This window comes from Uranotaenia lowii, chromosome 1 (assembly GCF_029784155.1).
Source record: "Uranotaenia lowii strain MFRU-FL chromosome 1, ASM2978415v1, whole genome shotgun sequence".
Classification (NCBI taxonomy): domain Eukaryota; kingdom Metazoa; phylum Arthropoda; class Insecta; order Diptera; family Culicidae; genus Uranotaenia; species Uranotaenia lowii.
This window is the reverse complement of record NC_073691.1, coordinates 113947198-113961417: the sequence shown is the minus strand read 5'-3', so window position 1 is coordinate 113961417 and position 14220 is coordinate 113947198. Positions and strand designations below refer to the sequence as shown.

General features: G+C 37.7%; 1 protein-coding gene across 1 annotated transcript in view; it reads left to right on the top strand.

Moving 5' to 3' along the window:
* LOC129737838 (homeobox protein homothorax-like) overlaps positions 1–13444 on the top strand; it is a 115937-nt gene extending 102493 nt beyond the window's left edge. Inside the window, exons 5-7 of the mRNA XM_055728996.1 lie at positions 5811–5869; positions 10804–10976; positions 11047–13444. Of these exons, the coding sequence (XP_055584971.1) occupies positions 5811–5869; positions 10804–10958 (214 nt within the window). The 3' untranslated portion in view covers positions 10959–10976; positions 11047–13444. The remainder of the gene's footprint in view (positions 1–5810; positions 5870–10803; positions 10977–11046) is intronic.
* The last annotated feature ends 776 nt before the right edge of the window (positions 13445–14220 follow it).

Below are 14220 nucleotides of genomic sequence, written 5' to 3'. Positions count from 1 at the left end.
ACACAACAATTGCCTCGGCCTTCTGAGCGAAGAAAGGTACCTACTTTTAGCGCATATCTTGGAGGGTCATATCTTGGAGATATGTTTGGAAATGGCAAGGCTCATCGATTTTAGTCGGCTTTTTATTCAGCTAATCGAACTGTGAACTGTTTGGGACGAAACCGAAAACAAAATTACAATCCACGTGTCTCTCTAACGGTTGGAGGAATTTCTTTACCGAAATCGTACACAAGGGCGCAAAACTGAATCGATTTGATTCAATTCTCTACCCTTGATTCAATTATTTCAATTGAATTCAACGCACTCTGCTGATGATGATTTATTTGTATATCTGTGGGTGATTTATTAATTGCATAATAAAAGCATTAGCCCTAATGGATTTCTTTCACCTCCTTGTTTGTTCAGCACTTTCCTAGCGAGCGAGCAAGCGAACATTCTTTCCCTTCTTCTCCTCCTAGGCTAACGAAGGGTGTGCTTTTCTCAACCATCTCCGTGAATTACTTTGTTACCTTTGTGAAAGAAACAAGTTACTTCAGGAAGAAAAAAAGGAAAAAAAACTTATCACTCTTTGTACCAGAACCAGAATCAGTCTCATTTCCGTGTTATCATCGGCAAAAGCCAATCAAGTTTCCTCAGTCATCAACTCTTAAACATATCCAGTATAATGCAACGTTCATGAATCAATCTTTACCAACATGACTTCCCCCGTTTTTGCAACACCGCATCTATTCCCTTATATGTTACGTTCAATAAGAAGATTAAAAGCTTTGCTAACCGTGCCCCAAAAGTTTCAATATCCTTATGCTGCTCATATGCGATGTTATGCTGCTATCTCGATTTGCTCACTGCTTTCCTCTGTTCTGTGGATTCTCCCGGTTTTTCCGTTCCCTCAGAAGAAGAGCAAACATATATGTATATACATTTCTATGAATAAATCCATCACATTGCATTTCTAAAGCCTCTAGCACTGCTCTGTGGGCCATGCAACTAACTTCTCCATTCTATATAGACGACTACCCCTTCGGAAAACGAAACGACCCAAAACTGGCAAACATCTCCTCCGTCGTAGAACGAGCGCTAGCTAGCTAGTCACTCATGCATAAGTTGTCACGCAGTGATTAATGGGTGTCGAACAAATTGTCTAGAAAAACAGAAAAGGGTCACCAATACACAATTGCACGACGTCGACGGCTCTTCACGCATCGTTCCAAATGTCTCTAGCTTGAGATAATGTTCCGACATGGGCGAGGCAAGGACGGACAGTCGTTTTGGAAAAATGGCCTACCGAAGAAAGCTTGCGATTAAGAACTCATACCAGAATCAGGACGAGTAATGCATTTTTTTTAATCACTTCAACAACATTGAACAGATTATGTCAGTAGGTACAGCAAAGAGTGTTAATGTTAAATAGTTAAATTTTAAAAACTACCATTGGATTTACAACTGGTGGCAATCTCGCCACTCGAAGGTCTATCTAACGACCCTCTAAGTTGGCAGGATGTTACGCGAGACCGTTCAGTAATCCATTTCAAAATGACAAAAATTTAGCTGCAAAGTTCATTTCATAAGCAATGACAGTCGCCCGATTAGCACCTCATTGCCATGAACTATTTACTTATTTACTTACTCACAACAGCTTTTAGGATAAGCTGGAATATTGCATCCGTCGCTGGAGCAGCAATACCCAGCCAGGTAATCTGAACGCGAACATCACTCGGCTTTGTGGAAAAAAACGTTCCTCGCGAGTTTGAGACGATTCCAAAAAGTCTGGGCACGGAACTTTGCCAAAAAATGCAACCCAATCTTCTAAAAGCTGGTCTTCCAGGTTCAAATTTACTTTTCTGGGCCCAAAAAGCCATTTTCGACAGTCGCTACCAAAAAGAAATTGAAAAAGAGTCATTACTGAGAAATTTCACAATCTTTGAATTAAAGTCCACTTCAACAAAACTATAACAGCTTGCATATTTATCACAACCATTTCCTCACAAAGTGCAAGTTTTATGGTTTTACTAGCTAACCCGGTGTGCTTTGCTACACTTTCTAAAAATAAATGAAATTTAAAAAGATTTTTGAAGTTAAAAAACGAACACAAAAACATACAGGATCTCAATGAAACTTCCCAGTAAACATGAATCGACAGAGAGGTAACTCAAATCGCCAGAGGGATCGTAACGATCTCTCTGGCGATTTTGCATTATCACATCGGCAGAGAGGAACACACCATACGCGTGCCTTGAGTGAGTGCCACGAAATAATCTAAGACACGCCCTCCAGAGAAACACACGAAAACAACCCGAGTCGTGTTTGTATGTTTCCCTTCGAGACGCGTGTTTGCCTGCCTGAGAAGTCGACTGCACCGTACGAGCGTACGATTCAAACTGATTTCGCATGTACGCTTTAGCATTCGTTGCCTCTAGGTATCTCGGCAGGACAAACCGAATGAGAATATTTGCGTTCTTGGAGTGTCGCCGAAATTAACCATTTTATTCTAAGTTCGGTGACTCAACTCTCAATTTTTTACATGCTCTGTCGATTTTTGAGAGGACGCGCTTACTGGGTTAATGTTTCCTCGAAGAGATTCCTTTTTTTCTGAACTCTAAGCGTACATCTTTCGAGGATATGATGGCTAGCATCTTACCAATGCTAAAACCAACAACTCACAGAAAGTGTAATATGTATGCCGTGACCGGGATTCGATCTCATGCCCGCTGGCTTGAAACCTTGAAGGCTATCCTCTACGCCACGGGCTGCGGCATTTTTATCTATTTTTTTTTTTCAGTCATTCATTTGAATCAATTCCAGCATAAATCAGAAGCAACCATTTTATAATGAGAACTGTTGCTGAAATTTAGAATTTCAATACATACACAGATGATTTCATCTTATGTAGAAAAACACGATTTTTAAATTAGTTTTTCAAGATCTGAAATATAAACAATGTTTTTAAAAGTTTCATGAGTTCATAAGTTTCATGAGCAGGAAGGATTGGGTTAATGATTAATACGTCCAAGACGAAATATATGCTGGTCTGCGGATCCGAGACCGATCGAACCCGCTTTTCCAGCCCACTAAGCCCTCATAATAGAGTTAAGCTATTTTGAATTTACGATCATTATACACTTTTTGATCATGTTTTGCATCTTACGTATTTATAACATTTATTTTATGTTTTCCTGTTCTTAAGAATGAATCTAAAATTCATAAAATGATAGGATAATTATAGTTTTTTCCACAAAAAGGCTTCGGGTGTTTCTAAGCGGTCAAAAACCCATATTACAAAAACTTGTCGCAGCATGCCGAGATCGCTACGGCGATTGGCCAAATCGCAAACCTTTCTTTCCTACACCAACTCGACATATGATTGTTGTTCTTCAGTTATCACATTCAAAACATCAATTTCATAGTTCTCGTTTTCTTGATTGGCATTTAATTCATAGGCATTCCATGAAACTATTTAATAACAAAAATTCCAACCGACGATTATCACGAAATGTGCAAGAAAATGCAGCCGCAACACATTTTCACGCAGGTTTTTAAATTCACAGACCATTACCGAAACACAACTTTCAAACGCTCTGGAGTCACAAACCTCACTTCAATTGCCCAAACTTTCAACGATACATGTCTTATGCTCGATGCAAATTTTATGAAATGTGCATAGCTATCATCCCACAAGCCCGTTTGAAATACTTCCAGCGATCAGAGATTCAGTAGACATCCGACTACTCTTTTTACACATCTTCGAACAATTTATGTAAGGTACACCGGCGTAAGTGTGGACGATGGCTACTAAAACAATACTTCAAACTTTTGATGCAGCATGTTCCATTTACTTGTAGTCTATTCAATAACTGTGAAAAAGAAACGATTCCGACAATAACGGATGTTCACAACGACTTTTTGCGAATTTTCTATTTTCACCTACGATGTCGAGGTGATGTGCATCTTTTTCAATTGCAAATTTCTCGTATACTAGCTGGCTCTTGACGAAAAATTCTACATCGACACAATCCTTGCATTGGAAACAACCATGTTAGAGAAAGAAACGGGGATTAAAAATTAAGATAAAAGAGTTTATTCACAAAAAACTAAAATTTTGTCTCCAAAGCCTACCTGGGGTAAGTGTGGTCAATTTTCTCTCCTTCCAATTTAGTTATATTTAGCATTCGGGTCATGAAAAGTTGGGTTGTTCTGGAGTAAGTATATATTTTCGATAAAATCGGATCTCGTGTGTTGCAACATAAATTATACACAATAATCATTGAAAGAGGCCTTACTAATAGCAGCATAAACTTTTTTCAAAATTTTTGACAGTTCGAGCAACAAAGTAACGTATTCAACCAAGAAAACACAAATTTGTTGAAAGTTTGCTGAAAAATGATAGGGAAAATCTACCGTCCACAGTTACCCCATAAAGCGGGGTAAGTGAAGACACCAGCAGTCCATAACAATTTACGTAATAATTTTTCTCGATTTGCTTCTTTCAAGCTCATCTCTTCAGCGTTTTTAAAAAACATGTTCTGTATCGCATTGAACGTCATTTTTAAAAATTGATCGAATGCTGATTCTTTAATGATTTTTTCAAGTTGAACTATTCGAAAATCCGTCCACATTTACCCCGGTATACCTTAAATTATTTTTATCCAAACAATCAATTAAAATAAAACTTTCGTGGACCTGAAAAAAACACATGCGCTGTCTTCAGTACAATCCCTACTCCGCTTGATTAATTCTCATGTTATGCCAACAAAATCGTATTAGGTCCCCTCCCCCCTTCCTATGTGCTCAATGAAAGAAGGTTGGTGTCTCATATAATAATAGAACCAATTCTCATCATGTAAAATTTGGTATCATTTCTTAGATTAGTTCTCGAGTTGTGCAATGAATGTTATGGAAGCCTCCCTTCCTTTATTATATTGTAACGGTGACCCCGTCCCTCCTTCCAGCTCCCCACTGGAAACGGGAAGGAATACCAAAGACTCTGGGAAACATTTATCGTCCCCTAATACCCTTCCATGCCAAATGTGGTTCCATTTGTTCGATTTGTTCATTTGTTATGCAAAAAACTGTATTTCCCTATCGGAAGGAGAGAGGGGTCTCAAATAATTATAAATACATTTCTAGTACTCAAATACCATTTCATACCCTACTTGTTTTTTTGGCTCGATTAGTTTTCCAATAAGTGCAGTGCAATAAATTATAAATGAGCTTTTTTTACCCTCTCCTTATCTTCCCAGAGGAAGGAGGGAGAGGTGCCAAATATTCATTGGAACAACTCTTGTACCATAATACTATCCCATGCCAAATTTGGTTTCATTCACTCGATTAGTTTTTGAGTTTTGTAAGAAATTGAAAGAGAGCCCCTTATCTCAGGATGGTCCTATCTCCCCGCTGGAAAAGGGTAGGGGCCTCAAATAATAATAGTAGATAAATTTGTTCAAATACCCTCCCATGTAAAATTTGGTTACATTTTCTTGATCAATTCTCGAGATATGCAAACATTTATCTTTCATTTGGGAGGACTCCTCCCCCCTTCATGGGGTCTTAAACCCGGTTTCACGCAAATCGGCTCAGTAGACAGTTGGTTAGTGATTCTCATGGTAATTTCGTTGACTTTCTGGTAGTGTGTGAAGAAAAACGAAATACATATTTGTAAACATGTATTTTCCAGCGCTAATGCGAATGCTGCTTTAATAAAATCTCGACTGAGCTCTACTTTACAGATTTTTTTTTTTACTTTAAAGATTAATCCGTATAAAACCTAGACCATCATTAACTCTACTATTTTGTTTTTCTTTCCTAAATTACAGGTTTATTAACGCTCGGCGGAGAATCGTACAACCAATGATAGATCAATCGAATCGAGCAGGTAAGTTTGAGTTGAACTTAATCGACAAATTGTCTCTTCCTAGCTTTTCTTCGGTGACATTGTTTTAAAAAAAAATTATGAATATTTTTTTCTAACGATTTTACCCTCAGAAGGGCTATACTTTAAGCTTCGGTGAATGTTTTTCAAACTTTGTCGAAGTTAAAAGTGCACCTCTCACCCACTTCATTCTGTATTATCAAACACACGATTCACATTGCTTATTCAGACAACAAAAAGCACATTACACGATTTTTTCATAACTATCGGTACGCTTCTTGAATAGGTTTCTATTTTTGTTCGCTCATATTTTTTCTAAATGCCTTTTGTAAATAGTGACATACATAATAAGACACACCATAATAATTGCACTGATGAAGTGGATAAGGCCAACGGAATAACTCCCAAAAATTTCCAAAGATCTGACAAAGAACATAATTTTGATAAATTTTGAAAACAGACAAAGTTTAGCACAGGACAGCATTTCTGCCCCTCAAATTTAGGCAAATTTGTTGTGGTAGATGTGTTAAAAGAAGCATCCATCCAAAGAGCATCCATACACACTAAAGGAAAAACCCAGGATGAATTGCACATTCATTATCTCGGGAAAATTTTATTTATGGCAAGGAAGAAAATCCCATCAATTTAACTTTCACGACCTACCTCAATAACAACAACACGAAAAGCGCCACGAAAAGAATGATTTGCAAAAACACACCCGTCCGTCCGTCGGTCGCAGTTTTGGGGAACAGAAAGAAGGGGGGTGGCTCGGCAACACTCACAAGGACACCAACGTCATCTATTCCTCTTGGTTTTCTCGACCATCGTTGCCTTCCTCGAATATTCCCGTGTATCATAGGCCCAGACAGCGGCATTGACGAGCAAAGAGCGGTTCTTGTAGTTGATGATGACGGCATGTAGTTCAACTGACAGCAGCCGCCATCAGACAGACTTGCGACGAAAATCAATTGGCGGCTTACATGGACGGAATTAGGCGCCCGAGACAGGGAACGCGGCAGGACCAATAAATAATAACTGTCCGTTTATCGCACGGATGATCCGGAGCAACGCAACGACCATCATCGGAGTGAATCTTTTATTCACAGTAACGTTCTTAGATTGGAAGGAAGGCAACAAATTCTCTGGCCTTAAGTTTATGCTTTTGATTTTTCTTGTTTCTGAAACTTCATTAGACTGTTTTGAAAATGTTTCCATTGAAGTGGTCCTTCGAACCAGATTATTGTTCCGTATGGGTACTAAGAGCATTGTTGAGAACTGTGTCTCTTAAACGAGGTTAATGACCATGAAGTGAGGTATCCGAGTAGTGTCACTCCCTACAATTGAAGCTTTGAGGATAAGACTAGACCTTCTCCCCAGTGGAAATCGTAGGGACAGAAGCACCCCTCTGGTTTATAATACCCTCGGAAACTATTTCTCTCGATAAAGGGTGAGACATTTCAGTCGGTGTAAAATTATGTATTTAACTGGAATGATCCGAGTCGTAGCCCAGTGTGTGCTGTGATAGGTACAACTCCAGTATAAGCGACATTTGCTCGACAGATGATCGGATCACGAGTCATTACGAGAAAAGGACGGCCCTTGAGTTGATAGAGGAAAGGTCAGACCTCAAGTCTTCCAAAGCTGCTGGAGATGACTTCGTTCATGAGTATTGTCGTGGAACGCCTCCAACCTTCGGATGGGATCAAAGGTCAAAGACTCCACGTGGACTTGGAAGTAGAGTGCATACTTGTATAAACTGTAAACTAAACTATAAACTATGTACTAAAATGAAGGTAAAGTTGTAGTGTTTCTAACGATTATGGCCGTGACAACCTAACTTCATAATCATGTAATACTAAGGGAATCCAAAAATCGTTATCCTCTGATAGAATTTGCCGATCAAAACACCCGTGAGAGAGATTTTCATCCGCAAGAACACTATTCTAGCGCTCATGCTTGGCATCGCTCCTCAGATTTGCCCGTTCAGAGTAAGAGCGTGTATTTTTTTCGCTGAGCTCTTCCCAAACGGAGAATCTTTAAAAAATGCTCCGTTAACTCCAGAGCGACCAAGCGTCCACCCAAGTGTGGGCAAGAGAAGCAAGCAAACTGATGAAGTGCGTTCTCGGTGCAGATAAATTCGTTCGCACTCGGGCGAAAGAGAAGCTTTACAGAAAACTTGGTTTGTCTTCATCGGTTGCGTTTGGATCGATGTTTGGAAGTGCGTCAGAATTTACAATGCAGAACATAAATCTAACGGAACTAAATTAATAACGCCAAAGGTAGTTAAGATAGAATGCTGGTGTTTTCGACAACATTGCTCTGTATAATAAAGCGCATATTTTGATATGAAATATAAAGTTTAGAAGTCCACCAATAGCAAGGTATAAACCATAACTTTCTTGTTTAGCATTTTAGAGCTGTTTCTTCTACAAAGTTATTTATCTCAACAAAATACACAACTTTGCTTAACATATCAAAGTTCTACAATGTTAACCCAAGGAGATACGGATGAATTAAAAAAAAATACTTGAAAAATGCTCTACAAAAAGTTATTGTTATTATCGCGCTATTTTTAATATCTCGCCTTAAAATTTAATATCAAAATATGCTAATTAACAACTTTGCCCAAAACACCTATCTTTTCATTCCTGAGCGAGTTCCTCTAGATTGATGTTCTGCACCAGGACAAATGATTAGCTACGATAGCTTTCTTCGGTCGAAAAATATCAAAAGCGTAGCAGTTAAGGAAGATAAATCCTAAATTTTACTATTTGTGAAAGTTTCGAAGTTTTATTACTTAAATTTGTCCCAGATTCTTGCGTAATGTTCACGGTTTGTTTAAAAGGCAAAGATTTTGGATAATTTTAGTAAATGTTACTTTAAGAATTGCTGCTTTTGTAGATTAATGCTTTCCACGTACGATATTAAAAGTACATATACAGCAATTTGCGGATGTCCGGATATTGTGAAAAAACTACTTGGATTTTGCCCAGTTTTATCCACATTATTTGGAAAATGAAACAAGAAAATCAAATTCAGTTTAAAATTGTTTGTCAAAAATAGGATTTGTGAAAGTTTATTTTATCAAATATCAAACCAAAACTTTCCTTCGTATGCTTTAAACATAAATTTGACACTGCTGATGTGATGCGACAAAAAAATGTAAGTCGTTTTTCTTCACTAGATGAATGTCTGGAATTTCCTCAGATTTGGCCGGATATTGCTCGGTTTATGGAATGGAGAATTTCAGATTATTTACCCGGTTTTCACCATGTTTTTTCAAATAATTTGCCAGGAAGTGCCCGGCCCGGCTACGTACAAAAATAGTTCATACATAAACCTACATTGGACCTCTTCAACTGATGCACTGTTCCGCACTGCATAACGGCTTTTTTGAAGAAAACATTCCTGCATTGAAATCTTTCTGGCTTGATACACTGAGCTACTCAGCAGCGTCGCTAGAGCACAATTTTCTAGCCAGCTCCTTCTCTTTTCTGTAGAGCGAACGACGTCCACCCGACCGTCAGAGCAACCGCAATCGGGCGCACTCGGCAAAAAGATAAGTGAACGTTGATCGGCTGAGCAGTGCACTCGGAAACCGAAATGATAAAAGTGTAATTCGTTCTCTGCTCTGTTCTGTTTGCGAGGTGTTGGACAAGCATGCTAGCGCTTATCAACTTCAATTTTGCGCTCGATAAGTTGTGCATTCCGGTTCAAATTTATCGTCTCTTGTAACGTTAAGGATAGGTTCTCGCTCCCGGACGAGAGAATATTTCTCACTATTTTGCATAGAGTTGAGGGTGCGGCGCGGAGAGTAAGAATGGACACAAATAGCTAGGAAAAGCCCTCTCTGTGCGTTTGTACTTTCGATCGCTTCCAGTTTTGTCGGAGAATATTCTCAGAATTAGAATTGACTGAGAGAAAAGAATTTCGAATGAGTTATCTTGATCGGCATTGGAAAGGGATGAGAAGTCATCGCGTTTTCATATTTATCGCTCAGTGTTAAACAAGTGATAAACCAGTTATCATTATCAGATCTGCTCGATTTGCTTTCCTGGTCATACTGAAGTCGGAATCCGGTGGGTAGGACTACTTCACCGTAAAAAAAAGTGTCCTATTAGTATCGTTTCACACGAGGAAAGCTGTGAGATTCGCAGCGGATCTTATGGAAAAGGAGTATTCCACTGTCGGGGAGAGAGGTCGTTGAGTAGAGTGCCTTCGATCCTAAGGTTGCTACAAAGTTAAGGCAGCGCTACATACGCGTGGGCCAGGTAGGGTTAAGACTAAACCTTCTTCACGGTGGAAATCGTAAGGACATAAGCACTCCATTGGTCCATAATACCCTCGGAGACGGTAGCGTCTCGATATCGGGTGAGACATTATAATGGGTGTAGTATTCATTTGGAATCATCCGTAGCCAAGTGTGTGACAGGTACGAGTCCAAGATAGGCGACACTCGCTCGACAGAAGATCGGATCACGAGTTATTACAAGAAGAGGTCGGACCTTGTACATTTGGAGGAGATTTCGGACCTTGTATATTTGGAGGAGAGGTCAGATCTCGAGCAGAGGCAAGAGTATATGCTGGAGGCCTGAAGTTGACTACATTTCATCAGTATTGCCTCAGAGACCCCTAAGTAGACTTAGGGAAGAAGAGGATATACTCGAGTATACCATAAGTCGACCTATTCTATCCTCTACCAAATGCCTTGGCATACAAATCATGAAAAGAATTTACCATCTGAACGAAAAATGGTCTGTTGAGTTGAGTTTAGATCTTGGCCAATATCTGCTTTCCATTTTGTACAAATTTGACGCACGTTTTTCCATTTTCCATTGAAACCTGTCGATTCCTGCAAGCGTACCCAAACAGTGAACTGACTTTGATAATACTTAATGTTTTCTTTCTTTTTTGATTAGTTTATTCTCCGATTTCAGTATACACACATCCAGGACCATCAGCGGGATATCCGGATGCTATGAGCTATATGATGGATGGTCAGGCGCAGATGATGCATCGACCACCGGGCGATCCAACCTTCCATCAGGGTTACCACTATCCACCGGCGGAATATTATCCTCACCATTTGTAATAAACGGCAAAATTTGAGGTAAAACCCAATGCAATGTTTGATCACTTTTCAAGTAGCGCCTATTAAAAATATTTTTTTTGTTTTTTAGTGTCTAGTTTAGTTAATTGTGTAATGGAAGTTATATCGCACACACAATGAACCCAGATAAAAAAAAAACAAAAATCGAGATAAGAGAGATAAAGATGGAAGGAGCGCCTCCCAGTGAAAAAATAACTTCTGTAATACAATGGAAAAAAGTGGCCATCTTAAGGAACCAAAAAGCAAGCAATGCGCAAATACACAACAATATGCAAAGATGATGAATGTTGAACGTTCAGATGTAGTCCTTTGTACAAGCAGCAGAAAAAAACATCACAGAATAGTGCATCCACCGGAAGACGAAAAAAAAACTTCACCGAGCTTTCTCAACTCAACACTCACACATATTCCGAGAGAATTGTGGTTCTCAGCAACAAACAAACGAACATCCTTATCACATCTTCAGTGGGCTATCCTGTGGCTATCAGCAGCAGTAATAGTAAAATTATATGTATTGTGAGAAAGATACCGGCTTCACGTGCATTTTCCCTTTTTCTCAGAAGATTCATGCGTTTTAGTTTTTATACTTACACATTAAAACCATCAACCAAACAACTTATAATAGTTTTTGTACCTTACGGGATATTTATTTGTTATTATTTGTGTATATATTGATGTAAGCAAGCAGTAACACCTACGAACATACATTGCATATTGTGTTGCATTAGTAGATCAATTATTTATGACAGCAATTTAAAGAAAGGCAAAACAGGAAAAGCTCACACATACCCTAACTAAAGATAGAATAAGTGGATAGACTCATCGGACTTCTAGTTTCCATGTGCTCATCAAAAGCAATAGAAAGATTTTTTTTATTTGAACATTAAATTAAATTAAAATGTTCATTCGATTGTAATTATCAAGTTTCAGTAGATAGTCAAGACTCATTTTATCGTCGCTACGTCCTAAAATCGATTCATGGTACATATATGATCATTATTATAATTTTTTTTATCAACAGAAAAAATTTACAATGTTTAAACTAAACTTTTCAAAAGTTTTCAAAACTTGTACCATTTTTGTACGCCCATATATCTAAAAAAATGGAAACTAGAAGCTCGATCTATAATCTAACAAATGCACAAATTCAATTCAAACGTAAACTAGCAAAAACTTTACCAGAACAAGAAAAGGGAATTGTACGGCATTACTGACTGAAATTCGTTAGTTTAATGTAGCGAGAGATATGTAGAGTAAAAAATCACCGAAGATTCGTTACTGCATTACAGCACTTCTTCTGAAGTCGTCGACGATAGGGAATTGATGAAATGAAACCACACACCACCCCCCACACATACACACTATTAAGATTATCTTAGTAGATACGGTATCAGTTTTACTATGTAACTATAATGTACATAAGTCACACTGGCGTAGACAAAAAAAACAAAAGAAAAACTAAGACAGCGATTGGAAGATTATCCGCGGCTATATGTTTGGCCAGATAAGAGAGATTGTAATCAAGTTCGTACTAATGCGAAAAAACACTTTCATCAAAAAAAACAGATGGAGAAAACTAGTTGCCGAATATTTCCACACCAAGAACAAAAAATTTCGGAACTAATCCATTAAAAAAAAGAAGTAAATCATTTCCAAAAGGAGGCAACTTTGTTATTGTCACATTGATGTGGTAAAATTGTAACTATCTTCTAAAGTAGCTGCTACCTCCTTGCAGCTAAATAACACGAGACCTGTTTTTTTTTGTGTAACTTGACATCTATTGTACCATAATAACATCTGAGGAAATATTACTCATTATAAATTCTGTTGAATATATTTTTTCCGTTATGTTCCGTTGTCTTCTTTAATGCTTTACTACTTCTACTCTACAGCGTTGTTCCATTGCATTGAACAACCCGTCTCCGTTGATCAGGAACATTGATTGAAGCACCAGAACACACACACCCATAATTATACGTGAGTGCGTATAGCAATAATTTTAATTCGACTAATTGTAAGCATCCTTATACCTATACTACTATCATCTGTTCAGTAAAATTTGATAAACAAAATCTTTTAGACAGTAAATAAACACAACAAAAACACTTCCTAAAATTTCATTGATTTTTGTTTTTGAAAAATCAATTAAAAGTGATGTACATTAAGTAGAATAAATCGTATCGTTTCTTATAGGTTATTTTAGTTTTATATGTGTAAAAAATCACTCTTATAAATGCAGGTATCGCACTGAAGCAAATTATATTTGCTGTGTGTGCGTAGGAAAGAACAACCGTTAGATGAAATATCGTGTTAATTAAGGTACCGTTATAACAACAAACAAAACAGTATATGGTAAAAGCATATGGAAAAAAATCAAACACATCATCGTGAAGATGTGAGGAAAAAAGTAAATATTATTAGGAATGATTGAAGAATTTATCTGAATTATACTATTATTTTGAATTATTTATTTTTGTTTTATTTCCTGATTTTCACACATCCCCTTTATTGTTTTAAAGCACTTTAGTTCCTTTAACCGATTTAGATCTTTACGTTTTCGCTCAAGTTGTTTGTCTGATTTTATTAGGGCTTACTCTGTAAGTCACGTGACAGGACTTAGTGCTGACCAATAGTAGGAAAGAAATGTTTACTCGGATGAACTGCGACTGGTCTTCGGAGCTCATTTGAACTTGCTTTTCTTTCCCGGAGCGTTTTCTAAAGTCTGAACCACGAATTGCGCGAGTCACGTCAAATGTCTCGCCAAATAAACTCCACTTTCTGGTTGTGTGCTGTGACTTTAAATGGTGTGTCTCGGTTGATTCATTTTAATTTTATGTTGTTTCGTCTGCCATGATTTTTTCAATTCAAAATTTTTGTTGCTTTTTTATGTGTTCAAAGTACGTAGCACAAAATAAATTTATTTCTTAAAAACACTTCGCATTGAGCCCCAAATATGCGAAATAAAAATCGCTTGCTCCTACATAATCGAATTTAAATTTTCAGAACTTGTCATTCTGAAGGTATAAATTGGATGAACTAGAAACGAGGTTCATGTATATTACCAAACTGATTGCCGTTTTGATCCGGGGAATAGACTAGTTATTTTTTTTATGCCAGCAAATTCCTGTTTTACCAATTCCTAATTGAGGCGGCTTAGGATCAGAGTGGTGTAATTGTAAATGCACTTCAAAGGTGTCAAGGTATTAATTTTTTCATATATTTTTCGAATTCGTTCTGTCATTTA